General features: G+C 52.1%; 1 protein-coding gene across 3 annotated transcripts in view; it reads left to right on the plus strand.

Annotated features, from left to right (window-relative positions):
• Positions 1-27,476, plus strand: part of WNT3 (Wnt family member 3) — a 48,857-nt gene that overhangs the window by 11,669 nt on the left and 9,712 nt on the right. For 2 of the 3 annotated variants that reach the window (XM_019637634.1, XM_019637633.1), the window contains exon 2: positions 25,644-25,885. In XM_019637634.1, coding sequence (XP_019493179.1) covers positions 25,644-25,885 — 242 coding nt within the window. Of the gene's footprint in view, positions 1-20,884; positions 20,903-25,643; positions 25,886-27,476 lie in introns of those variants that run through there. The other variant, XM_019637635.1, reaches the window with a different exon arrangement.

Genomic DNA, 27,476 nt, shown 5'->3' on the forward strand with positions numbered 1-27,476 from the left:
GCCAGCAAGGAAGCCCAGGTGTCCCCTCAGCTCTGAGTAGCTTCTCACCTCCTCTCTGTTTCTACCTTTGGAAAGCACCCCTGGAGAACCCCCACTGAGCCCCTTGACTTCAGGAAAGAGAATGCCTGACCACAGGCCCAGTATCCTCCACTTTAACTGAAACTTCTTCAGGGGAAGCTTCTGGAGCTTTCCTCGGCTATCAGCAAGGACAGGGTCTATGACCTCGGCACTGTCCTTAAAGTTAAAACAGCCCCATGAGATCGGCACCTTCATCCCCATTTTATCTGTGAGAAAAGTCAAGGCTCACAGGGCCTGAGTAAAAAGATAGGAAGCAGGATGTAAGGGCCAGTGAATAGTTCATAGTGTATGACGCATGCCGAGGACACGTAGCACACACACACATATAACTCTTTTTCCAATGGCCTCAAGAGGCAGATACTCCTGTTATCCCCAGTCTACATATGAGAAAACTGAGGCCTCAAGACAGTCGCTCTATTGCCCAAGTCACTCCACAGCTGGCAAACCCCAGAGCTCCAACCACGACTCCAACAGCCTGGAGCCAGGCTTGCAAGGCTGTCCACCCCTTTCAGTGATACCACATCCCAACAGTCAGGAAGTTCCTCCTTAGGTCTGACTGCAGTCTTTCCTGACTTAGTCTAAATGCTAATTCTCTTGTCTCCTGGGGACATGAGCATCACTGTAGATTTTCAGCATGCACTCAAGGGGCCAGTCTCATTTCTCACTAAATCTTCCCTTTTCCAGAACAATCCCTCTCAGATGACTCAGCCTCCTGCACACCTTTAACAACCTTGTTCTCCCTTTTTTATCTGTTACCTGCCTCTCTACATCTTTTTGCAAGTGCTGTGACCCACAAAACTGCCTTTAGACCAGGGCAAAGTGGGTCCTGCCCCAGGCACTTCAACTTAGAGGGCTTCCCTCTGGTGTCTTAAGGCCGAGCTCTTCTCCACAGGGCAAAGGGTCTGGGGCCCAAGGGCTTGTACCCACCCAGAGCCCATCCCCCCAACCTCAGCCATGCTCTGGGAACTCAGGCCCCTTAAAGGTCCTGTCCAAATGGCCACAAGCCAGTTTCTGGGCTGTGCAGACCTGTGCCTGGGTCCATCCCATCAAGGCAGGTCATGCTGCTGGTGTGGGTGCCCTTAGGGCCAAGAGGTGATCAAGAGGAGGCTGTTTACAGGGCCTGTGAGTGGAGCTTGGGGGTTCAGTGGGGTGTCCAGTGTGGGATGGAGCAGAGGTGAGCGGACTGCAGGCTTGGGGCTGGCCCTCCCATGTCACTTTCCTAGCACAGAACTCTGTGGAGAGCCTTCCCTTTTAGGTGGTGAATAAAGCATTTTACCAAGATAAGATGACAGACTGTTTTCCTTTTACTCATTATTGACGTCTACACACAGGGAAGTATATACATTATAAGCGTAAAGCTCACTATATTACATGTAACAGTTTGTTAACTTGACATGAAACTTTTAAATATTGGGCACATGGCGGATGAACCTTCATTTAGTGCTCTCACCCCAGGCCCTGTCAATGTTCCAGCCAGGCCTGGGGACTTGGATGGGAAACGGGGCCCCCCAGGGTATGACTAGCACAGAATCTGGAAGACGGCTTGCTTTCTCCATCTTTGCATCCCCTTGTGTTCCTTCCTTAGCAGGTTGACGGCCTTTGCATCCACAGCACTTCTAGCTCCTTCACAGTCTGTGCTCACCTCTTACCTTCAAGTCCCCTTTTGTTAAACTGGGACCTGGCTTACGCATTCTCTACCTCCCGCGATCTTCCCTTGGGTTTGGTGGAGTTTGTTGTTTTTAAATGGCCCAGTCAGAAGAGCGTTCAGCTAGCAGCCCTGACTGCTGTTCCACACTCCTTAACATGGCCCAGGAGGCCCTGAGCGATCTGGCCCCTTCCTGACTCTCTGCCCTAACTCATCTCCCACCCCCACATCCCCGCCCTAAGACCTGCTTTCATTTGTCTGGGTAAGCGTATGGGCTTTAGGAAACTGCAGCTCTGGGCCCTAGATGCTTCTTCCCTTAATATCTAGGTGACCTGAACCTCTCTGAGCCTCAGTATTCTCTCTGTAAAGCAAGGGCTACTGTGAGACTTAACACAGGGTCTGACTCCCACACATGTTGCCATCATTAATCTCGCTTTATGATTTGTGCTGTTCTTATAGGGCCTCCCGTCTCCAGATCTTTGCGTTTGCCTCTGCCTTCCCTTGGAATGACCTCTGTGAACTCCCATTCATTCTTCAAAGGACAGTTCAAACTTCAGGGGCAGCCTTCCCCTAGCACCTGGCCCCAGCTCGGCGCCCTTCTGGGCCTTATCTGTTTCATTGACTAGGCTGTGAGCCCTCTGTGGGCAGGACCAGGTCTCCATCATCTTTGTACCTACATCACCAAGCATAGCACAGGGCGCACAGTGTGTCTTCTAAGATGGGTCGCAGGATGAAGGGACACTGTTGAGAGTCACCTACCAGCCACGGGCTCAGTCGAACAACCCCGACTGGATTCCTATTGCCTCCATGAGGTCCTCCCGGGAAGACCTACTGTCTCTTGTCATCAGTTACCTCCTCCTGTGCATCTGTCTTGTCTTCCCAACTAAAGAGTCAGCCCCTTGAGGGCAGGATTGTGCTTGGTATGTCTTTGTATCCCTAGCGAGGCTCACATGTCCTCCTGAATATTGCAGGAGCCCAGTTGGTTTCCTGGCTCGTTGGCCAATGCACGAGGCTCCTTCTCCAGCAAGCTCATGTCCAGGCTCAGCTGGTTCCCACTCTTTGAGACAGCACTTTCCCTCGCTCTGTGATTCCCCAGGGGGTCCAGCTCTGAGCATTCAGCTTCTGTGCTGGCAGGCAGCCTGGTGTTCCAGAAAGAGTGTAGGCTCTGGGTCTACACAGGCCTTGGTGTAAATCTCAGATGTGCTACTTTATAGCTATGGGACGTTGGGTAATTTCTTTAAAATATCAACGTGTTCATCTGTAAAATGGGGATAACAATTCTAATCTCAGGGAAGTTGTGAGGATGAAATGAAATCATACATAGGAACTGCGTTAAAGGTGAATAAGACCTGAATGAATTAAGGATTTCTGAAGGTCATCCCATAGTATCAAGGGTTATAAAAGCATTCTATCCCAGGCTAGGCTTCTTTGGAACAGAAAGATCTGAATTCCTTCCCAAACAGAAAAGACCACACTCCGGGAAAGCCACACACTTTATCTTGGTTCGTCCCATCTAATTAACCTGAGTGAAGGAAGAAGTGAGTGATGGGCATGTCTGTGACTCAGTGGACCCAAGACCATGTGCACTTTGGCCTGACCTTGTGTCCTGGTGTCCTATTCACCCAAAATACTCACAAGGGCCTCCAGTTCTCTGGAAGGGAAGAGAAGTCAAACGTGGTGGCTGTTGGAGTTTTTACTGGGGTTACATGAGAGAACTGGTCGGTGTAGGATTAATATGGCCCTAGTTAACATGATAGACCTCGGCCATTTCAGCCCTGCTAAGCACAGTGAGTAAGTGCAGGAGACCTGGGTGGGGTGCCAGCTGACCCAGGGACGGCAGCTACTGTGAGCTTCCAACTTCAGGTGAGGGGCCTGCAAAACCATAGGAAGGAACATGAGGGACTGAGGCAGACAGGCCATGTAATGCCTTTTGTTCTTATAAATATTTTTTATTGCAAACTGCTAGCAAATATTTTTTTATTATGTGATACTTGACATGCACAAGAGAGAAAACAGGCCCCATCATAAGAGGACATTATAACAAGATGAAAACCTGGGCTTTGCCACACCTCTGAAGAACTAGAACATGATCAAGGCCATCACATCTATCTGTGAGCTCCTCGCCATCCCATCCCCAGTCTCCCTCCTCCATTCAGACCACATCCTGAATTTTCCATATTTATACCATTATTTTCATTTCCCCAGCTCAGAATGTCTAAACAACACATATCTACATATCTCATTTTGCTTATTTTTAAGCATTATAAAAAATGGTGTTATACTATGCGCAGTCTTGTATAATTTGCTTTTCTCCCGCTGTATTAAGTTTCTAAATTTCAGACAATGTTATCGGATGTCACTGGAGTTCGTTCACTCTCACAGCTGTACAATAGTCCGTCCTCTGAATGTACCACAGTTTGTCTATTCCGTCTCCTGTCAGTGGACAAGTGTCTCGAGGTGCCCATGAGGGAGAGCAGTACCTACCAGGAGTGGAACTTTGGGTTGTAGGATATGCCAATGTTCTGTTTTGCAAGTTGGTGCCCACCTGTTTCCCAAAGAGGCTGTGCCTATTTGCCCTTTCATCTTTGCTCTATGTTTTCATGGTCTTTGTTGGCAGAGATGGGACTGGTTTAAGGTCCCAGAGCTGCAAGCAGCAAAGGCAGGGTGAGGACCCTGGTATTCATGTCGACGCGTGCATTTGTTTGACAGAACATATGGTCTGTGTCTGGTGGAAACCCTTCCCCACTTTAGCTTCTAGTCCCTCAGGCTCCTCATGTTGTCTGCCTAAGGGCCAGAGGGCATCACTGGCCACTTGGTGACAGGAAAATTAGCTAATAGAGCTCCAGACATCTCTTCCCTGCCTCACCACTCCACCTTCACTGTCTCTTCCTTTTCTGCTCCTCAAATGCATCCTCATGGGCTGTGAACATCCTGTCCTGCCCACTATCCAGAAATAATGCCACTCCTTCTGGGAGAGCCCATCCCACCAGATCCCTAATGGCCCTCTCCCTGCCCTTTGTCCCAACGGGCCACCTTGCCTGAGTTAGAGCAATAACATCTCTCAGATGCCACTTCAGGAGAGATCGGCAGGTAAATCCTTACCTTAAATCTTTATCCAAATACCGGGCTTCTTCCTTCTGGAAGAAAAGCCCTGAGCTCCTCAGCACACATCAGAAACCGGATGTGGCAGCCATCTCCCGCTGGGGTCTCTATACTCTTGGCTGGGCTCTTCCTGCCCTGGAGCAAAACACTTCTTTGGGCCTCCATTATAAAGATAGATTTCCCTATGGAAAACCTTTTTCTTTCCTATCACTCCTCCACCTGCCCATGACATTCCCAGGATTTTTCCAAATCCAGCTCAGAGTTGCCACCTTCCTGGTACTCTTCCAGCCTCGCTTCTACCCTCTCTCCCAGCAGTGCTGTACACATTTCGGGCCAGAGCAGGACATCACAAAATGTGCTTCTTACACCAATCCCACATAATCCTGCTGAGAAGGGCTTGTAGGGTCAAATAAATTTGGGAAGTGCCACCTGCTACTTCCAGCCTCTTAGTGTTAATTGTGCTCATTAGCATATTAGCATCTTATTAGCATCTTAGCAACACAGAGAGGCCCTGCAGGGATGACCCTTGTTTTCATTGGTTTAATCTGTTTTCAAAAGTATTTAACCTCGGAGCCTGTCCCCCCTCCCTAAGTAACAACTATTACCCATTTGGGAAATGTGATCTAGAAGATTCTCCTGCCCTTCTCATATGTCCATTTGTCCTTGTGGTCTTATTTTCCCCAGCAATCTGGCTGTGATTTTTCTGACTTTTAAAAATCATCCTATGTGAACTAGTTCAATCCACAGCATCCATTGCAGAGCGGCTTGAGTTGAATGCATGAATGAAAGAAAGAATGAATGAATGAATGAGTGAATGAATGAATGAATGACTAGAGCAACCAGCCAGTCAGTCATCCAGCTGAATCTCCTCTCCTGGGAGGCAGTCAGAAACCTGGCCCAGCTGGCCTTTGTACCCTGGGGACTCCAGTGTCAGACTCTCTACGGTATTTCCACATTAGGCCTCTTGTAATTTTCTTTTTAGGCATTTGTCTCCCTGTGAGACTGGGAGCCCCTGCAGGGCAGGGACCATGCCACACTCACCTCTCAGTATTGCCACAAGTGGGTGCTTGGTCCCCAGCTGCTGAGTGATGGACCTCTCCTCTGACTCCTTCCCGAGGAATGGTAGAGCACTGTGGTTACGCCTGCGGGCTGTGGGGCCAGGCTGGATGTGTCTCTAACTATCTGGGTAACCTCAGGCAAATTACTTAATCTCTGCACTTTAATTTCCCTGTCCAAACGGGGGCGATGATAACAGTATCTTCCTCACAGGATTGTTGGGAGCATTAAAGGAGTTCTTACGTGTAAAGCACCTGAAACAGTGCCTGGCACGGAGACGGCATTGGCCTGTGTTAGCATTACAATAGCAACCACCATATGCCCTGCCAAGACTGTGGTAAGAGCTTTACCTACATTATTTCAGTGACTCCTCCAGCCCCTTTGAAGCAGGCGATGTTTCCATTTTTCTGATTGGGAAGCTGAGTCCTCTCAAAGGAACATGACAGTAGATGGTAGCCATGGGACCAGGACTCAGGTTAGCCAGGTCAGCCAGCCCCAGCCTCGTAAGTGTTAATGATGCTTATTACTCAGGGGTTGGGCAGCTCCTCTACTTCTTTTCACCTGTAATTACCCCACTGAGAACCTGATCAGTTTATGGGTTTTCTGGTTTTGATTCTCTCTCCTTCCCAAGAAGCTGGAACTCCATGGCACTGCATGATTGGGTTTTATGTGCACGTATGGGCATGAGAGAGAGAGAGAGAGAGAGAGAGAGAGAGAGAGAGAGAGAGAGAGAGAGAGAGAGTGTTTGTGTGTGTGTGTGTACGCAAGTGAGAATGAGTTATTTGAGAGGCCTAGGGGTTGTCTACTTTCCTGGATGATCCAATAAGATAGATACTGAGGCAGGGCTCACTTTGACATATACGGTAGGAAAGTCACCCCTGAGTCCGCAGTGCTGCAGAACGGGCTGAGAGACCCTGAGTTAAGCGTGGTGTCACCACCCCCAGGACCTTGCCCAAGGCCCTGTGTGTGCCCGGGAATGTTTGCGGGCAGGACACCTGTGGTCACTTTTACCTCTGCTGGTTATCCAGGTGCAAGAATTCCTGAGTGCTCGCAAGCACGGATTAAGGATGGTTATAAAGAGGCCTCAGGACTGGGGGGCCATCCCTGACCCCCATGGGCCTTCTGCCCTTCTCACACCCCATAGACTGACTCTATTCTTCCCCGCTTAGGAGGAGAACCCCAGAAGTCACAGGACCCACTCTTCTCTTCTTTCCATACTGGCCAGGGCTTCATTCTAGCACCATCCCTTGTCTGGCCACACAACAGAAGTGAGATGTGGGGGCCTTGGGAGAGGGGCTAAATGTGTTGATGCGAATGCAGGAGGTTTGAGATGCACATATGGAGACTGTTAATCTTGGAGCAGAGACGGTTGGGGGGCTTCATTCTAGGCAGGGAATAGCTACTCCCTCAGCACCTGAGAACAGGCCCAAGAGTCTAAGGGGAGCAGAGGTGAGGTAAGCCGGTAAGCAGGTAAGCTTTCCCATCAGGGGTCACAAGGCAAAGGCACTCCTGTGTGGAGGCAACCGGTGAATCTGGCAGAAAGAGCAAGAGAAGGGCGCTGAGATCTTTCTAGCCTGGAAAGAGGACAGAAGTCCCTGGAATTTATCAACGATGGCTCTATCAAAAGCTTGATTAGCGTGAGAAAGGTGCTGAATTTTAGATTTTTATCCTCTCCACAGTGGTGCAGTGTGTTCTGTGAGTTCCATAGAGAATCTGAATTCCATAAAGACATGGCAGAACCCCTTCTCGCAGCGCACTGAGTTCAGTAACTCCTTGGCCCCACAGAATCCTAACCAAACTCCCAAAGTGGGGCCATGGACAGAGCCAGCGGGTGTGAACACTGGGTCCTACCGCTTCCCACGGGCTTTTGTTTTGGACCAGATGACCCCAATATTTCTTCCGTCTCTGTCAGGCTCCCTTCTAGGGGGCCAGCCCTGTGTAGGGCCTGGGCTTCTGTCAGTCCCCACTTCACTGCCTTCGGAATCTAAACCCATCACCTGGGACCTCAGGCTCTGGCCCCCTTCTCTCTTTGCTCCTTGAAGTTCGGTGTTTTGTGTCATATCGATGTCCTAGAAGTGCCCTTCCTCCTCCTTTTCTCTCAGGGCACAGACATCCACCTCCGAGCCCACACCCCCAGTTGAGGCCTTGTGGAGTACCTGTCTGCCCTCCCACCCTATGTCCTCCTTGACTTGGCCTCCCTGTCTCTACCAGGACAGTTGGCGAGCTGGCTGGTCTCCTTGCTCACGTCCTCGGTTCCTGTGCATGTGGCCTACTCATCAGATTGTACCCTCGTCCAGATGGAGGGCTGTGATGCTGTCTTGGTTATCCCTTCTCATGCCCGTTCAGTGCACAGCGCACAGTGGGTGTGGAATAAATGCATTCTGCCCGAATGAACCCGTTATCACCGGAGGGTGGGATCTAGACAAACAGCAAAATAGCAACGGTGGGGATTTGGGTCAGACAGACCGGGAGCAGGGGGTCAAACCCCACCCCCACTTCCTGGCTTATGGTCTTCTGTCTGAGCCTTAGTATTCTCATTGGTAGAGACAATATCTACCTCTTAGGGCTGTTGAGAGGATGGGCTGAGAAGCTGTGTGGGGAAATGCTTTGTGAACTGGAAGTTGCGGGAACGTATGTCGTTTACCCTGACCTTTCTTGGGAACTCCATGCCCATGTTTGTCAACATGTGTTGGGTTTGTCTTCTTGGAAGAGGTCCTGAAACCATGTGAAGTGTTTCACACACAAATCTCTCCAGCCCTCAGACAGAGGTCTGCTCCCCTGTGGGGATGCCTTCAGCATGGGTCTGGCCTTGTCGGAGATACAGTGAATTAAACCTCAAGTGTAGAAGACCCATGACAACATTCAAAAGAAAAAAGATCAATGGGCAGGAGCCCGAGTGTTGAATTTACAGGGCAGTAAATCCAGAGAGCAGGCTGAGAAGCAGGACAGACCTGAGTATTTCCTTCCCCTCCTCCTCCAGCCCTCTGTCAACAGGCTCCCTACAGACCTTGTCCTAATAAATGCCTCCCCTCAATGCTTTGCCATCTCAGCACCACCGTTTCCTAGCTGTGTGACTCCAGACAAGTTATTTAGCCTCTCTGAACCTGTGTCATCACCTGTCAGGTAGTAATAATAATAACCTCATAGGGTTCTTTGGCAAATTAAAAGATATATTCTATGTAAAATGCTTTCCATGGCTCCTGGCAGTAGCCAGGGCTCAATAAATGTTAGCTATTATTATTAATAATAACCATTTTGAGTGTCCCAGTAAATTGGTTCCCTCACGACCTTACTTACAGCAGAGTTCAGTAAATCATTTCCTCATGACCTTATTAACCACTCTCTACCCAAATAAACACATCCCACATTATATTATTCACCACTGGGTATGTACCTGTAAAAGCGTCTCCCTTTATTTCATTTATAGCTCTGACTGTCCCCATTACCTCATCTCCCAGTGTTTTGTGGGCACCTCCTCTTGTCTGTGGCGACTCTGGCCTCCTCTTAGGCCAGGGTGGTTCCTGAGGGAACCTTAACAGGAACTAATCTGCTTTGATATTTTGTCCCTCATGTTGAACACATGTCCTATTTGTAGATAAATTGGTAATTAATTTTTTTTTTTACTTTAAATGTTTACTATTTGTGTGTGCATGCATGACGTTATCTTTTGTGTCCAAAGTATGTTTCCCTGGAAGAAATACCTTTCTACTTTGGTGATGGATGTGACTAGAACACAGGACTAAAAGTGTAGAAATTCCCTGGGCCCTGCACTGGTGTGAGGACCAGCCTGGTCTGGTGGGATGACAGGGTGTTGTATGCAGTGAGGCAAGGGGAGGGAGCAGGAAGTGAAGACAGACTGAGAGGAGGTGAGTGGACAGGAGGGCTCCGTCATGGATTTGTAGAGAAAAAGCATTTCCCATGAGAGATGAGTGAGGAATTCAAAGTCCTAGACAAAAAAAAAAAAGCAGCAGTTGTGGGCAAGAACCGAGAAAGATGTGGAACCCCAGCTGGAGAAAGGCCTTGGTACCTTGTGCTCCAAAAGTGTTTGTTGGCAACCTGCATCTCCGCAGAGAGAATTACCGCTTACTCCCAAACGGGTATGCCCCACTGCAAGGCTAAGAAAAGGGAGCTGGAAATCAGGAAGAAGGAAAGGAAGGGCAGAAACACCAGATGACACGAAGGTTGACAGCTTGGGCAGCGAGTCACCAGATAAAGCATTAGGCTGTCGGAGGAAATGGTTTCTTTTGAAATAGACATTGTATCTTGTCCTTTCCAATACATGTTAGCGTGTGTCTTGTAACGCACATGAAACATGAGCACGGTGGCTGGCTAGCGTGTGATTTAGACCTAAGTGTATGTAAATGTAGGGACATGCCCAAACACTTTACTGATGTGCAGCTGGATCAAAAACGTTTTGCTTCCATTGCTGTAAAGATGGAGACTTGTTGAGAGGTCAGGAGAGAGACAGTGAAGGGGGCGCTACTTCAGGAGAGGAATGGACAAAACCTTGGTTGGAAAGCATGGATGGTGCTTCAAACAAAAGGAGGTGGGGCCCCCTGGGGATAGATGGCAGAGGGCTGAGGAGGCCCGTTGTGCCCCCACCTCCCACCCCCATGTGACCAGAGGCAGGGTCTGAGCTTTGTCTGCACCCAGGACAGTGCTCCTCCACCTTGCCTCCTCCTAAAATGGTGAAAGGAGGATACCACAGAGAGGAGGGGGCACCAGGACCAATTAAATCCATATCTCTTGGAGTGGGGGCCCAGGCATCAGTAGTTTTAAGGCGCCCTGGGGGAGGGGGGTGCATTTGGCGTGCAGCCAGGGTTGAGAACCAGTGACCTACCCTTCTGATGCTGTAACATTTAATGAGGTCCTGCATGGACCCAGAATACAACTCCTAATAGGTGCTGAGTAAATGCTTGCAAAACCCAGGCGCCTGTGGTAATGAGCCCTTGAGAAGAAAGGACAGAGTGAGTGACTGGAACGACCCTGCAGAGGAACTGGCGGCAGGCAGCACTCCAGGCCTGATGAATTTGGGGGGGTGGGGGGCGCAAAGGAAGATGTTGAGGCTCGCTCTGGCTCTCTCGCCTGCGGATGGGGAGGGGGCGGGCAGGGAGGGGCAGCCAGCGCTTTGAACTTGCGGGGAGCCTCCCTAAGCCGATCCGGGGAAGTCCAGGTGCCGGGCAGGGCTGCTTTCACTTGCGCGTGCTCAGCGCAGTGGGGGGAGTCGGGGGACGAGGCTCGAGGAAGCGCTCCCGGGAATGCGGGGAAATACCCACCTGGGAAGGCAGCGAGCGGACGTTGCCCTGAGCATGGCGCTGCGCGCCGCGCCTCCACCCTGCCCGTCGCCGCCCTTCCCCCCCCCCCACCGGCCCAGAGACTCGGCCCGCACCCCTCGCTCCTGCTGGCAAGCCCAGGGTTCAAGTCCCGAGCGGGTTCCACCAAGAAGTCCTCAAGAGTTGGTTGGAGTTTGGGTTGTTAGTGTTCCTTTAAAGTTTCATTATGAAAATGGTCATTCGGAAAAACAGAATAGCACGACTACGCATACACCCTTCGCCTAGTTCAATTGTTTTAACATTTTGCCATAGTTACTCCTCCTTTCCTCTCTCCCCTCCCCATTCCTCACACACACACACACACACACACACACACACACACACACACACACACAGAGTCTTGTTTTCACTGAACCGTTTCTAAGTTATAGCCATCGTGACCCTTCACCCCTGCATTTCCAAAATATAAGGATGACCCCCATGACTGCATTCTATTGTCACACTTAACAAAATTATTAACGATTCCCAATGATTAAGATTCCCCTCCCCCAACTATCCTCAAAATGCCTTCATGGCTAGGAGTTTCAAACTAGGTTCCAATTTTTTTATTGTTATAGCTCAAGTTTATTTTAATCTAAAACACCCCACCCCTCCCCAGCACACACACACACACACACACACACACACTTTAAAAAAACGACACTGATCTTTTGGAGCGTTCAAGCCTGTAGCCTTGTAGGCTGTGCCACGTTCTGAATTTGTCTGGTTGCTCCCTCATAGTGTCATTGGGTTGTTCTTCTATCCCTCCTGTTTTCCTACAACTGAACGTTACTTCTAAAATCTTGGTGAGATTCAGGTTAAACATCTTCGGCCAGAGACCTTCCTAAGGGATGCTTGGTACTTTGTATTGCATCGTTTCATCCTGTGCTACTGTCACACTTTGGGAGTCGGTTTTTAACGATCCAGTTTCCTGGACTCCTCTCCAGAGTCTGATTCAGCGGGGCTGACTTTGGAACATAGGTATCTGTAGATTTCAAAACCACCCCAAGTGATCTGAGCACCGTAATGCGACAGGCTGCGTTCCCGGCCCTAGCGGCAGCTGGTAAATACATGTCCTTGGTCCGAGGAAGGGTGTGATGTAAGGGAGTGGGTGGGATGGTCTGGGTAGATGAAGTCCTCAGGACCCCAGCCCTCACCAGGGCTAGCGGTCAGTGCTGTGTGGGGATGAGGCTGGGTGGATGGACATCTGGGCTCCAGTAGGGGAGGAGGATGGGCTACCTCCTCCGGGCTGAGTTGGATGTTCTTGCAAGAGTAGGGGTGCCCCATGCACATCTCTATGCTCCCAGCACTCAGCACAAGGCCTGGCCTACCCTAAATGTGTGTTGAGTGAAGACACACACCAGGGAGTGTGTGTGTTAGACAGTGAACTCCCAGCCGAGCAGTCCTCCTTTCCATGTTCCCTCCTGAGCTTCTTCCAAAGAGTCAAAGGATTTCTAGACTGTGAAGCCAGCAGCTGTGTAGTAAGGCCCAGATCACTAGTAGAGCCATGGCCTGCCCTCAGTTTGTCCTGGTGGTCACCTGTGGGATCTGGGAAAGGGGCTGGGGTAACAGGTGAAGCTGCTCAGTGTGGCAAGAGGCGTGGGAGTACTATGTCCATTGGTAAACCAGGCACTCCCGCTCAGCATACAAAAATGAATGAAATCATTCATGCCTCTCAAAACAGTTCAAGTTTAGTGGACAACCAGAGAGTCGATGGACAATTCAATTGACTGTGTTTAAGGTTAGCCCTGAGGTATGTGTAAGAGCTGGGAAATGCAGTTTAAACTGGACACAAGAAGAGGGGATTTTAAAATTGGACCTTGATGGGTGAATAGGAGTCCAAAGGGAACAAGACGGCGGAGCAGGGCTATGTCTTATCTTTTACCCGATAAGATGGGCTTGAAGGGTAAAGCAGCGTGGGAACCTAGCACAATCCTGGCCTGGAAACCAGCACATTTGGCTTCTCAGGACAAGCAACCAAGCCCTGGAAGGCCCTTGTTTCCTCATCTGTAAAATAGGAGACTAACCCCTGCCTTCCAGAACTTAGGGGCTGGAGGAGCTGGGGAGGGGAGAAGGGTTCTAAGACTGAAATGAGAGAAAGATGCAGACATGGTTTAGGAAACGTTTAAATTAGAATCCAATTGGTAGGGTGGGAAGCGGAGAAACAAACAGCAGCGCTCCAGGGTCAAAGATGATCAAGCTGAACTCAGCTTCAAGGCCCCGCTCGAATGTCACATCACAGATGTCTTCCTTGCTTTTCTCGGTCCCTCTTCCCTCAACATTCCCGTTCCTTATGGTTTCCACCCCAAATGGGATTTCTCACACTCTGCCACTGACAGTGGTCCCCTGTGGGAATGTCTCTCCTACACGGAGGCGGGGCATCTGAGGAGGGTGGAGGTTCTGTTTTACACTCACTAGGCACACAATACATGTGTACTGAATGAAACGCCAGCTGCATGGTTGTAAGGGAGACAGTTCTGGCTGGGGGTCAGAGGCCTGGGCTGCCTCCAACCATTGGAGGAAACCTAAGCAAGTCACATCGCTTCTCTGGGCTTTCGTTTGCCCCGAGAACTGGACTGGATAATGGCCAAGGTCCTACCCAACTTTGATAGTCTACGACCGGATACTGTGAGAGACTAAGCAATGTGTGTGGCCATGTACAGAATGCTTCTACAGCCTTTCTAGGGCACTTTTATGTCGTCATCCCCACAAACCCCTTCCAAACAGCAAGAGACCAGCAGGAGAAGCTTCTCAGGCAGAGACTTTTCCTCCACAGGTCTTTATTAAGCATCTACCTTGTAGTCAGTGAGCACTCCGACGCAGCTGGCCTCACCATGGTTTCTAGAATGCTCAGCATCTTTCACTTGGAAAGACTGGACTCATTTGGGGGGAACTTTGAGAGACTTGCCCAAAACCGGTGGGCAGAAGCATTGTGATACCCAGCCAGTCATTTAACGTCTTTGGGCCACAGTTGCCTCATCTGTAAAACAGAGCATAACCATCCTTTACGTATCTGAAGGTAGAGGCTGGACCACAGATTTCAGCTCCGAAAGGCAAGATCTACTGAACGAGGGTGAGATCATTTGCGCTCACCTGTGAGTTCCGACTTGCTCAACACGGCAAGTGCACTTGAGGGCTATGTCCCCTCATGGTCACTTGTGAACACTTGTCCACCTGTGCTCTTGGTGCCTCTCAGGAGACCCTTTGGGGATCTGAGAGTGAGGCCCCAGGTCTAGGCCCTTTTCCTTCTGATACCCACCTGGGCCCAGGCACCTTCCGTGTCTTCCTAGGCTGGCTAGTACCTGCCTGAAAGAAGATAGCCACAGCTCATTGTGTCCTTGGGGTGCTGAGGGAGCAGGCAGCCCTGAGGAGCACCCACCCTGGAGCTGCAGAGCCCCCTCCTCCCATTCCCTCCTCCTCCGCCCCTTTCTCAGGCCTCATTCCCCCTCCACCCCCCTTCTTCTTCCTCCCAGTCCTCACCCTCCTTTCCTCCTCCCTAGGTCTGACCATCCTGTCCTGCACCCCACCTCCCCATTTGGCTGAAGGGGACAATCCCTCTCTCCCGAACCCTCCCCTGCTCCACTCTGATCAACTCCACTTTCCTATGAGGTTGAGAGAGGAAAAAAAGAAAACCCTCATGCTCACAACACAACAAAAAACAGGTTTAAACATTTTACAGGTTTCAACATTTTTCAGGCTGCCTTGTCACATCTTATCAGATCAGCAGGGAGCCTCAGGCCAGGCGCTCTGGGAGCTGCTTTGGAGAACAGAAGCTGTAACATTCCAGCTGAGGCTCTGCCCCGCCCTCCCCTCCCCTTTTCCCCTCCCCTCCTCTCCCCTCCTCTCTCTTCCCCCATCTCCCCAAAGAAACATCCCACAGGGCTACCCGGGATGGAGTGCAGGGCCAGCACCTGCACCCCTTTCTCCCCGGCTGGGAACTCAGTCTTTGATGAACCCCCAGGCTTTGATAGTCTACCCGCACCCTTCTCTGTGGCCCTTCTAGGGTTCCAGGTGGCCGATCTTAATTTGCCTCCTCTGAGGGCCCCACTTGGCCCTGAAAACTGGGGTCAGGGGGGTCCAGAGGGGAGTTGTCAAAGCCACTCACAGAACGTAGGAACAGCCACTTGGCCGGCAGAGCTAGGGAGGTATACTGGAGAGTTTAGGAGCAGAGAGGAAGATGCGAGCCCCCACCCAGCCACTCTCCTGGCCAGTCCTCAGGGACTGCTGCTCAGTGGGAGGGAATGGCTTTTTACTTGGCTTTCCTTTTTGGGCAGGTGTGTGGGGTTTTTTTTCACTCATGGCTCTGTGGCCCCCTGGCCTGTAATAACTCCCTTTTCCTCACATTCAACCCCAACGTTCCACCTTCCTGTTCCCGCCACTCTCATGGTCGCCCATTACAGGTGACAGATCTAGAAAGGGCTGACCTAAGTCCAAAGACCCAGATTTCAGCTGTCCTAACCTGAAGGAGAGGCCCAGACCCTGGGTCGCATGGCAAGAAGGGAGAGTGGCCTTTGCCACTCCCAGGTGGGGGAAGACAGTTCAGGCTGGAAGGTCCCACCCTTGTGCACAAAGACGCCCCCCCCCACACACACACACACCCGAGGACGCAGGAGGACTGGGCTGTGGACTGAAGGTTTGGGATGCAGGGAGGAGGGTGGGGACAAAAGTGGAAGAGGGAAGGAACCAAGAAAAGGAAGAGCGAGGTGACTCATTCTGTCCAAGTATGTTGGCCACATGCCTCCCTGGGACCTGATCAAGAATGCTGGGAAACAGAAGCCAGACCTCGGTGCTTGGTGCCAACGTTGGCAGAGCCAGGCCCCACCAACCTGCCTCCTGTAGGGTTTCAGGAGAGCCCTCCCCACCTCTTGGCCTGAAGTTCTAGCTCTTGGGTGTGAGGTCCTGGCCCCCATCCTGGTGCCCTCCCTCCCAGGGGAGCCCTCAAGCCACCATGGGGCCCCTCCCCTGGCTCATGGCATCCAGTGCTCTATCATGAGGCTCCTGGTTATCTCACCCTTTCCCGTGTGCCCACTGGGGAAGATGAGGCCTCACGTATCATTCTACTCTTAGCTCCAGGACGAAGATCCCCAAATCTGAGTGACTGTCCTCTTGGGCTCCAGCTCTGCACCTCCAGCCAGAGGTGCCTGGAGGTCTCACTGGTCCCACAAACTTCCTTCTCTTTGTTTTCAAACCTGCTTTGCCTCTTAAGTTTCCTTTCTTGGTTGATGTCATCTCCATCTTCCTGGTCATCCTGGCTCAAAATCTTGGTCATCCTTTCCTCCTTATCTTGTTTCCCATGTGACCAAACAGCTGCCGGTCGTTACTCACCGCTTCCTCTCTGCTCCCAATGCCACTGTCCTGAAACCCACAGCCACAGACCCTGCTAACCTAGACGGGAGGTGCTCAGCCCCAGCCATACAATAGACTCGCCCCAGACCAGCAAAACCTGTCCCCTGGGGGTTGTAATATGTAACGAGGCCTGAGACTCTCCTTAGCCTAAACTGTCACACTGGCCTCCTGTCGCTTTCCCAGACTTTGGTCTCTAGTGCACATCGCCTGGCCCCATTTTGCAGTTAGATTTTGTCTAACAGATTAATATTCCAAAACTCAGCTCAGGAACCTTCCATGGCTGCTCAGGTTGCTGAAATAAAGCTTGGCACTCAGGGCTCTTTCCCCCTTCTCTGCTCTTTGTAAAGTCCTTGGACTCCAGCTGGGGAGGACCGGCTGCTGTTCCCTCTCCTATCTCTTACCTGGGGCTGTTCCCTGCCACCCCAGCTCCTCCTGAGGGAGCCCCAAACACCCTCCTAGCCATCCTTCACCGGCTGCCCCTCCGTGGTGCCTTCTTAATTACCACTGGCTGGGACCCTCTCACCTCTCCCATCCAGGATGCCCTTGCTCCTACCGTGTGCTCTCTGGCATGGTGGTTACTTGGGTTGTAAGTGACAAGGGCCTTTGGGCCCTCTGTCACTCATTCCTAGTACCCATGGCACCCAGACCTAGCAGATGCTGGAAAAGTACTCATTGGTCAGATGCCTCCTGGTCTGGGTGCTCTGTGGGTGTGGCTTAATTCATCTCCGTGTTCCCAGGCCTGGCACTCTGCCCAATTCAGTCATCACTCAAATGTGTGTTGAGTGAATAGCCAGGGAATGAATTTGTTTACCAAAGACTTTCACCTACTCTCCTAAGGGCAGGCACCTCCAGTTACTCCACATAGTTATTGCTCTCGTGGGGCCCCAGCCTGCATGGCTGGGACTGAATCTAGATGGGAGGTCCAGCAGGACCTGGGCCCCGCTGGGCTCAGAAGCTCTTGCAGTCGCTTCTTCATGGACTCATCTCTGGACCCTGGGTCCCAGCACAGTGTGTGGACCCTTTCCCTAGCCAAGCTGGAGACATATGACAGCCAGATGGCTATCCATCCCTGCTGAGTGAATGAACCAATGGCTGGTGGGGAAAGGTCTAGAGAGACCGCCCTGCTTCTTTGATGAAAGGCATCTAAAGGATATCTAGGCCTGTTCTGTGGACCATGGGACCATGTGAATTCCTTTGGACTCAAAAGCAACTCCCTAACTTTGTCCTCTATTGAGAAGGGTGCGGTGCAGGGCGGGGTTGGGAGGGCATAGAGCTGTGCTCAGCACCCATGAGTCGCCTGTGTGCTCCAGGGAGGACCAGTAGATGGGTGGGGAAAGACAGCAGCTTGTGACTCTTGACTTAGGTCCCTCCTCTCACTTTGTCACAAGCTCTCTGCTGAGGCACCAGGGTGAATGTCCCCAGGTCAGGACCTGTGGCCTCCCGTGTCAGGAGCAGTGATTGCCTCAACATTCTGGGTTTTAGCTCTTTGGAAGTTCTAGGAGTTGGGTGTATCAGGTCCATCAGGCCCCACCCCTGGCCTGTCCTTCTGAACACATGTGCCCCTGAACTTCTGAGGCTTCCCCTCATGACATCCGTCAGCCCTGAGTGGCCTCTTGATCTAAGTGGAAAGCTAGTATCCTCAAGTTCCAAGGCCAGTGCTTGTCTCTTTACTTCCTGCCCATTTTTCCAAGCCTTCCCTTCCTGCTTTAGAAGTTTCCGTCTTGTCCCAAGCCAAGGTGGGGTCCCTCTGAACCCAGGAGCAGGAGGGGCATCTGTCCAGTACTGCCCAGGAGCCAGCAGATCGAGCACCAGTCACTGGGCTATTGTAAGGTTTCCAGAAACACTATGGTCACTCTGGAGGATAGAGACAGATGACCACAAAAGAGGTGGTTTCTGATTCCTTCCCCTTTCCATCTCCCTTCTTCCCTCCTTGCCAGCCCCTGTGTCAGTCATTTTAAGAGACACTAACCAGTTCTTTGGGTCGGAATCCTAAGGTGCCCTGTGTGTGGCTGGTACAGATAGTTAGCCTCACCATGGGGAAGGGGAAGGCGAAGGGACCATGATACCAAGAAAGACATGACTGGGGGAGGCTTGGCCATGGAGCTCATGGAGACTGGAGGGATGAGACAGGGAACCCTGGAGCCTTTCCCGGGGCTGCGTCCTTGGATCCACCTCCCAAAACCCCACCCATATGTGGCCATGTGACCCAGGAAAATGACAAACCCTCTCAGGACCTCAGTCTTCCCATCTAGAGAAGGAAGGGATGAGACCAGTGGTTCTCAGATTGCATCCTGCAGAGGGGCTATAGACGAGGTAAGAAAGGGTAAGGTTGAGGGTTGGGCCTCCAGGCCCCTACCTCTCCCCCACCCCCAATTTAACCATTTTTAAATGGACAATTCAGTGGCATTAAGTATATTTGCTATATTGTGCAATCATCACCACTATCTGTTTCTAGAACGTTTCATCATCCCAAACAGAAATTATATTCATTAAGTAACTTCCCTTCACCTTCCTCAGCCTCTGGCAACCTCTAATTTGCCTTCTGTCTCTACGAATTTGCCTATTCTAGGTACCTCATATAAGTGGAATCATACAATATTTGCCCTTCTGTGACTGGCTTATTTTACTTAGCATGTTTTCGAGGTGCATCCATGTTGTAGCATGTGTCAAAACTTCACCACTTTTTATGGCTGAATAATATTCCATTGTCTGGATAGCCCACACTTTCTTATTCATTCATCTCTTGATGGACACTTGGGTGGTTTCTACCTTTAGGCTGTTGTGAATAATGCTGCCATGGACACTGGTGTCCAAGTATCTGTTTGAGTCCCTGCTTTCAATTCTTTTGGGTTTATGCCTAGGAGAGGAATTGCTGGGTCATATGGTAGTTCTATGTTTAGCTTTTTTGAGGAACAGGTCCCTCTTTTCATCTGTTTTATGTATAGGAGAGGAGGGAGATCGTGTATTTGGAAAAAATGGCTAACAAATAAGAAACATCCTAAACTAGAAGACTCCTGAGGCCCCTTCAATCTCAGAAATCCTATAATGTTGGAAGAGTCCAAGGTAAAAAATATAGATAAGTTTGGGTGCAGGAGAGGCTACCCGGTTGGGTGTGGGACTCCAACCCGAATGGTTCCTTGAGGGAAACATGGTGGACAGCACAGTGTGCACCCCCTTAAAGCACATAGTTAGCCCACAGCCAGCTGGCAGCGGGGCAGGTCATTGCTGGGTGGATGGCAGAATCTGGGTCAGCAATGCCAGTGTCACCGGACAGGACGTCCTGTGTGGAACATTTGTTGGTTTCTCACCATATGTTATGTGCGTAAGTCAGTTCAGCATCTAGGCTGACCTGAAAGTCTTTGGTTAAAAGTTTTATCTCTGCCCTGTGCTCACCATGTAGACCTGCCTTCAGCCCTCTGGAGAGAAGGTGTGTGGGCAGAGGTGAATAACTTGGGTGAGGGTTGGGGGTCTGCCGAGGCTGTGTATAATTTGTCAGTTCGACCTGTTTGGACAGGGGATTTGGCCCTGAGAGGTCAACACTGAGGTCTCACAAGCAGCCTGTTGCTTGCTGGCACCTGCTGCTGCCCATCTGCCCAGCTGCCTGTGTCTGTCCTCAGCCCAGCTGGGTGGTGGGTAGCTGGGGTAGAAGATGAGCTGTCTTCAGGGGGAGGGTGGCAGGGCCCTTGGTCAGGACAGGGCCAGGAGCTGGGTATAAATAGCCCCTGCCCAGCTGGGAAGCTCTGGCAGTGCCCGCCATCCTCCCCCTCACCAGCTGCTAGTGCCAGGCAGGTCCTTACCTCCCTTGGGAGCCTAGCCATTGTCTCAGGTCCTAAACGTAGGAACTTCCTCAGCGGAACCGAGGAGTCTTGTCCTGTGTGTGTAGGCAGAACCTCCGGATGCCTGGAGACCTGGGGAGTGGGGATGGGGGGATGCAAGATGGGGGGTGAGCAGACTGGCCTTTTGGGGAAGGACTCGTTCCTTCATTCCTTCTCTTGAGAATCAGCAAATACCTCTCACATGCCTGGCTTTTTGGTAGACCAAATGTGCTCTCGTGTGTGTGTGTGTGTGTGTGTGTGTGTGTATGTGTGTGTGTGTGTGAGAGAGAGAGAGAGAGAGAGAGAGAGAGAGAGAGAGAGATGGGGGAGGTGTCAGGGGCAACAGGAGGGAGACACAGCCTCTGTCCTCAGGGAACTTACACTAGGACAGCCAGATGGAATTGGAAACAAGTCAGTTCCGCACTTGGAGATAAGAAGGTTTGAATAAGGTAGAGGCGAAATCCAGAGGGAGGAGAGGTTACTACTGTGTGGAGCCCACAAACATCTTTAGAATGGAGGGGACCCAGGAATCAGAGGTTGAAGGGCAGGTAAGACGTTTGCTGGGGCTTGGGTGGTGGAGAGGCGCTCCAGGTGGGGGCTTAGCTTGTGCAGAGGCATGGAGGTGTGAAACAGCCGGCTGCAAGTCCTTCAGCAGCCTGGACAAATCTAATCAAAGCCACTCACGCTTGGGTACAAAGCATTGAGGAGAGTGAGGCTCACTGTGTGACCTCCCCCAGGGATCTTACACCTCAGTAGTAGGGACAAGGAGCTGTGAGTTAAATTAACACCCGCCTCTGGTGGTGGAATGTCAGACGTGAGCAGTGTGTGTAGGAGGTACAGGGTCAGGGGTGGCAGGGCACATTTGGGAGAGGGCAGCGATCCTGCAGAAATCAATCCCACAGCCACAGCCTCATTAGCCTTAACACCAGCCCCGGGAGCTAAACCCTTATCCCCAGAGGCCCTTGCTAATTACCGGCAGGATGTCCAGGTCTGAGCTGAAACCCTTGAATGAAGCACCCTGGAAACGTCCTTATGCCCTTGCCCTTGCCCTTTGGGTCACCTTTAACACTCAACCGGATCACACGTCTGCTCAGCCACCCTGGTTAGGACCCAGCTGCCAGGCAGAGGGCGAGCTTCACTCTGATCCAAGGTATTCTTCCCAGTGATGGATGGGAAAAGGCTCTGAAAATGCTGATGTTCTATCAAGTCAGGGATAGGAGGGCAGGAGGAATGAAAGTGATGACAGGGCAGGGGACAAGTTGCTGGGGATGGCCCCTAAATACATGGTAACCATGACGACCACCATTTACTAAGGGCTTCCTATATGCCAGACACTTACATCGTTTATACCTCCCATTATGTCCAATTTACAGATGAAGAAACTGAGGCACAGAGAGGTGAAATAAATTGCTTGAGATCAGCAGCTAGGAAATGGCAGAGCTGGATTTGAACCAGGGTAGCCTGGCTCCTGGGTGCACAGTTGGTTGTACCTGGGCAGCAGGATGAAGACAGGGTTTGGTGCGAGGAGGAAAATGAACTTGTTATCTCTGAGGCTGGGAGTGATTCTTGGAGGACCTCACACTTGGAGTCAAACCCAGGGTCTGAATTCTGACGAGGCCACTTCCTTCTGTAAGTCACCCAAACTTCTCCGTGCCTGTTTTCTCATCTGGAAAATGGGATGACAGCACCCACCTCACAGAGCTGTTGTGAGGATTTTATGAGAAATATATGCAAAGTGACTGGCACGTAAGTGCTAAATAAATGATTCCTGTTATTATTGCTAGTGTTGAATGTGACTGCAGAGGAGAGGCTGCGACTGTACCATAGGAAGGCCTCAGCTGGCAAGGGTTTGGTGACCTTCAGGGGACTGGAGGGGACTGTGGCATCTCCCTCCTGGGAGATGTTTGGGAAGCAACTCTGGCATTGGTGGCCAACCAAGCCATGCCAGCTAGTGCCCAGGGCTCCGGGTTCTGTTGTACTGGGCAGGCTGCCTGCGACCCTGTGGAAGGGAACTGGTGGAACTGGGGAGCAGGGAGCCCCTTATAGGATGGGGACAAGGGGCAGCTTCCCTGAGTGGAAATTCAGAGCCAGCAGGGGCTTCCCCACGCCTCAGCCCCGCTCCTGTGCAGTGGCAGCCAGCTAACCTGGCTCCGTGGGTCTGGTTATATGACCTTGGGCAAGTCACTTTTCTCTGGGGCCCGCTGCTTTCTCATCTGTATAATGGGCCTTGCACCCCCTTAGGGCTCCTCGCATAGGTTCTGATTCTGGTCCAGGGCTCAGCCTCCCACTTAGCTTGAGGGTACTCAGACCCACAGAGGTACAGGGCAAAGGTTGTGAGAAAGATAAGGAGGTGGGAGGAAAATAATTAGGGGAGCGGGAGGAGAAGGATCCCTGAGTACCCTTTGGGCCCCACTTTCATCTCTCTGGAGCCTTGGGAATCTGGCTTGGCTGGTATGCAGACCAATAAATGGGCGGTGATATGGGGCAAGCACCCCTGGTGCCAGAGGTGATCATGGGACAGGCCTGCTGAGGTTAGAATGTACAGTGGGGGCAGAAGGCCAGGCTAACAGAGAGCACGGACCCTGGAGGGCCAGTCCACACCTCTAGGGACAAACAAAGATGAAGGCACTGATGGGGAGACTGGGGAGTACTCTGGCCAAAGGGGAGGGTCACCCCATGCTGTTCTGGGACAGTCAGGGGCCAGGTCGGGGAATGGGAAGGGGGCAGGCAATTACCACCATGCTATTTTAAAGGGGCCCTCATGGTGTCACACTCAGGAAGAAACACAGGTGTGGCCCTGGGGTGGCAGCGTCTTCTACCTCAGTTCCCCTCTCCAGCTGTCCCCAGATAGAGCTGCGGGTCCTATACATCAGAGGAGAGGGTGGAAAAGGCCTGCACTTTTCCCAGGGGGGCTTTTCTCCTGAGCCTCCATCCCAGGATGGTGCTTTGCGGAGCAGCCATGGGCACTGAATCCTGGCTCCGTCGCCCTCCCCAGTGATTGCAGGACTGCTGGGGCAGCTGGCAGTGGTTAAGAGCCCGCGGAGAGGCAGCCTGAACTGGGAGGGAGGCTCAACTTGGACACTTTGCAGTCTTACAGATCGGCAGGTCCCTTCGCTCCCTTGGCCTCAGGTTCCTCATCTGGGAAATAGGATGGTGACAATGATAAAGAAGGTCCTGCCTCACAGACCTGCTGTGAGGATTCAGCGAGCACTCAGAACCAGCCCAAGCACACAATAAACGTTAGGGCTTTGATGATCATTATTGCACAAACCTTTTTATAACTATAAATAGGGCAGGGCTGGAGAGGGTGACCTGCAGAGCTGTGTGACCTCAAGTGCTGTGTGCCATGTGCTCATCAGAGGGCTCTGGGCCGACCCTCTCCATCCCACCTAGGCAAGGGCTCAGTGCTGAGGCCCAGGGGGCAGATGGGCCAGGCTTGCAGCCACCCTCACATCACAAGACCCAGGCAGGCATTGCCCAGAATGGTGGCACAGTGGTTTTCCCCATGGGCACAAGAGTCAGATGGCCTGGGGTCCAACGAGCAGCTTCTTAGCAACTCTGTGGTCCGTGCTGGTTATTCAAACTGCAAGGCTAAGCCATCAGAACACGGGGCTGACAGGACTGTTATCAAGAGTCAGCCAAGGAAAGCACACAGCCCACTGCCCGGCACGAAGGAATTCAGGAATAGCCATTCTCAGTGGTAAGTCAGGCCGGCAGGCTGCCCTTCTCTTTAACAGGACTTGCTGCTCAAGAGCGATAATGTCTCATAAACGTTACCATTCAAACTCCTAGACCTAGTTCCCCAATCCCTGCCCCCAGAATAAATGAACAAATGGGAAAATGAGGGCCCGTCTCATCCCTCCGAGGAGCCCAGAGCCGGCCCCAGGTGGATGGGCAGCGTGCCCCTCCGTGGTGTCCATCACAAGCACATAGTAAGAGCTGTTAAATGGCAGGCATTTGGTTCGTCCTTGTGTCTAGTCCAGAAGGCTTTTGTGTGTTTATTCCTGATCTTCCCCACCCCGCCCTGGGTCTTCTAGACCCTCTTCCCAAGGTATCTGCTATCCCTTTGTGCGAGGGACTCGACCGAGGCCTTGGTCAGCGCTAGGTATAAAGGGAGAGGAGATGGCCCCGCTGTGTTCCTGCTTCCCACTCACACTGTGTCTGATCACAGGGCTAATTGCAATTGGCCTTGAAGCCGACCGAGACCCGCAGATCATTTTCTCAGCTTCTCCCACAAGATGTCATTCCTGCTGTTACTGTCCTAGGTAGGGGTAGAGAGTAGAAGAGTAGCACCTTGGTGCTCTAGTATTTTGAACTCTTCTCCTCCTCTCCCAGCTCTCCGCAAGACCTTTCCTTGTGTTGACTCTTTAGAAAACCTGAGACGTTGACAGGATATTGATTGAAAAATGAGGAGCAGAAGGGTGCAGGTCACATAGTGTTGTGTGGGTGGGTGAGTATGACCTGAGGTCCTCTCCCTCCTGAGCTAAACAAAGGCAAGCTCCAATCTCTGGTGAGAGGAGAGATGGCACTCTAGAAACTTCTAGGGCGCTGCAGAGATGGTCATGGAGGCCATGATGGACAAAGGACAGAGGACCAGGTGCAAGCTACCAGTTCCCTGGGGAGACACTGGGAGGCTCTGGGCTGGGCAGGCAGTGTCCTGGAAAAGAGACTGAGGGGCACTGCCATGGGTGACGCATGCCTGCGTGGCGCGTGTGTATGCACGCACACGCGCATGCACACGCACACACACACACATGAATGTGCAAGCTCCCTGCTGGGACTGAGGCTTCCCTGTTTCTCTGCTTTTTCTGAGATGGGGCTGGGGTCAAGTCATCGCCTTCCACCCTCCTCTTTTTAGGTTTGTCATTGGAAGTCTCATGTGGACCCAGAAACCTAGACTCCCCAGGAGGTTGCCCAGACCAATCCCTGCAACGCCCATCAGGGAAATTGGCCCAGAGATTGGGAGGGGCTTGACCAGGGTCTCCAATACCATATTTCCAGTTCTGGGTTCTTTTCATGTATTGCAGTGTCCCCCAAGGGTCCCCACAAGAAGTTTCTGCTGATCCCCATGCCCCTGCAAGCAGATATGCCCACGTCAGAGGGCTGACTTTGCCTGGGTCAGAGCTCTGGTCTTTGAGGGCGGCATTCAGGTGCCACGTTTCTCAGGGTTCAGGCTCACAGGCTCTCTGCTGCTCCGCCTACCCCAGAGGGCTCACGAGGAAGAAACGATGCCCATGGTGGGCCATGTGCTTTGTGCTTGCAGTGCCACTGCCCTCTGTGTGCCCGCAGGTCCCTGGCCCTGGGCCAGCAGTACACGTCCCTGGGATCTCAGCCTCTGCTCTGCGGCTCCATCCCAGGCCTGGTCCCCAAGCAACTGCGCTTCTGCCGCAATTACATCGAAATCATGCCCAGCGTGGCCGAGGGTGTGAAGCTGGGCATCCAGGAGTGCCAGCACCAGTTCCGGGGCCGCCGCTGGAACTGCACCACCATAGATGACAGCCTGGCCATCTTTGGGCCCGTCCTTGACAAAGGTACTGTCCCTGGGCTGGGTAGGAGGTGGGTGAGGGGTGAGTTGGGGGAAGGCATCAGGACACAGTGACTCTTCCACCTCAGGGTGCCCCAGCTCTGAGCCCAGGGACTCCAGGGAAGGGTGACAAAACTGGTCATGACCCAGGGCAGCCACGAAAATGGGTCAGGTTCTTCTCTGGACAGACCCACGCTGTCACCATGGCTGCCACACCTTCCCAAGTGCTGCTGGGTGCTGAGCAGCCTTGAGATGGTCTAGGATCCTGAGATCCAGGGCAGGCTAGGAGGCTGCAGCCTTCCTCCCCCCTCTGCTTACAGCGGGTGGCCCCAGGCTTTGATATGGAGAGTTGTGACATTTCACCAATTTAAGTGCTATGCAAATCTAGTTTTGGGGTGGGGTGGGGGCATTGACACTCCTAGAACCCCCTCCCATCCCCCCATAAAGAAAATTCTGGGGCTGAGGAAGCTGCTTGGTGCTGGTGGCACTGCACTGCTCCCAAGTGTTTCTGTGAGAACTATCTGCTGGTCCCCACGCTCCGGCAAGCTGGATATACCCACGGATCATGGTGGGGCCAGAGAGCATGCGGGCCTCTGGGTCACTTCTCAGCCATCTTATAACCTGGGAGTCTAACAGGCAGCACTTCAAATGAATGGGGGTCACACAACTTGACTTTGAACATGAAGGCCCTGGGTGAGAGGAACAACTGCTCCCAAGAAGGGGACCTTGGGGCTGGTGAGGTCTGGGCTGAAGATGGGCAACCCTGAAAAACTACAGTGTCCGGGAATTGAATGATCCCAGCTGGCCTCTGGGAGTCACCACTCCTTTTTCACAGCAACTTGAACCCTCTCGCCACCAGCAGGGCTGTGCCACCCAAACCCTTGAGGCCCGACCTCCTTCCTTTTAGAAGAGCTGCATTTATAGCCAGAATAAAAAGGGATCTGAGAGCCAGGGGACCTTGGGGGAGGGTAGTGGTGGGGAAATGGGGGGGCGGGAAGCTGACCGGACCTCCCCATTTTAGAGTGCAGTCCCCCTTAACCTGTGCCTCAGGTGAGCAGGGTTTGTCTGACCTACAGGCTATTGTTATGGGACCGAAAGGCAATTAGCGAATCAATGCATGATGATTCTGTTTACGCTTCTGTTACCAAAGCTAATTATTCCTTGTTTACATAAAAGGTTTGGCCTCTAATTGGGGCCAAGTGGCGGCGGTTTGCATTTCAAACCTGATCTTGCTGTTGTGTCAGTCTCACTGCCTTCCGGTGCCCCACCTGGGGCCTACAGGTAGCGCTTAATCAAACAGCCTGGCGTCTAGACGCGCTCCCTAAAAGCAAGACTCACCTGATTGCTCTTCCCGGTTCGGGACAGCAGCTAGTGAAAATCGGGACTCTGAGCTTATTACCCATTCACGTCTGTGTTGCAGTTTAAATCACCGTTGCAGATTCTAGAACGTGCCTTCCTCTCTACACTGCAAGAGGGCAGTTTTGCGTTGGGGAGGGGTTACTATGTCAGAGACTCTGGGAATCTGAGGAAAGCTAAGCAGTCTCCGGGAAGAAGGCCCCCCGCACGCACACGCGCCCCAGTGGCCAGAGCCGGGCCGT

Source organism: Hipposideros armiger, unplaced genomic scaffold (genome assembly GCF_001890085.2).
Source record: "Hipposideros armiger isolate ML-2016 unplaced genomic scaffold, ASM189008v1 scaffold_34, whole genome shotgun sequence".
Classification (NCBI taxonomy): Eukaryota; Metazoa; Chordata; class Mammalia; order Chiroptera; family Hipposideridae; genus Hipposideros; species Hipposideros armiger.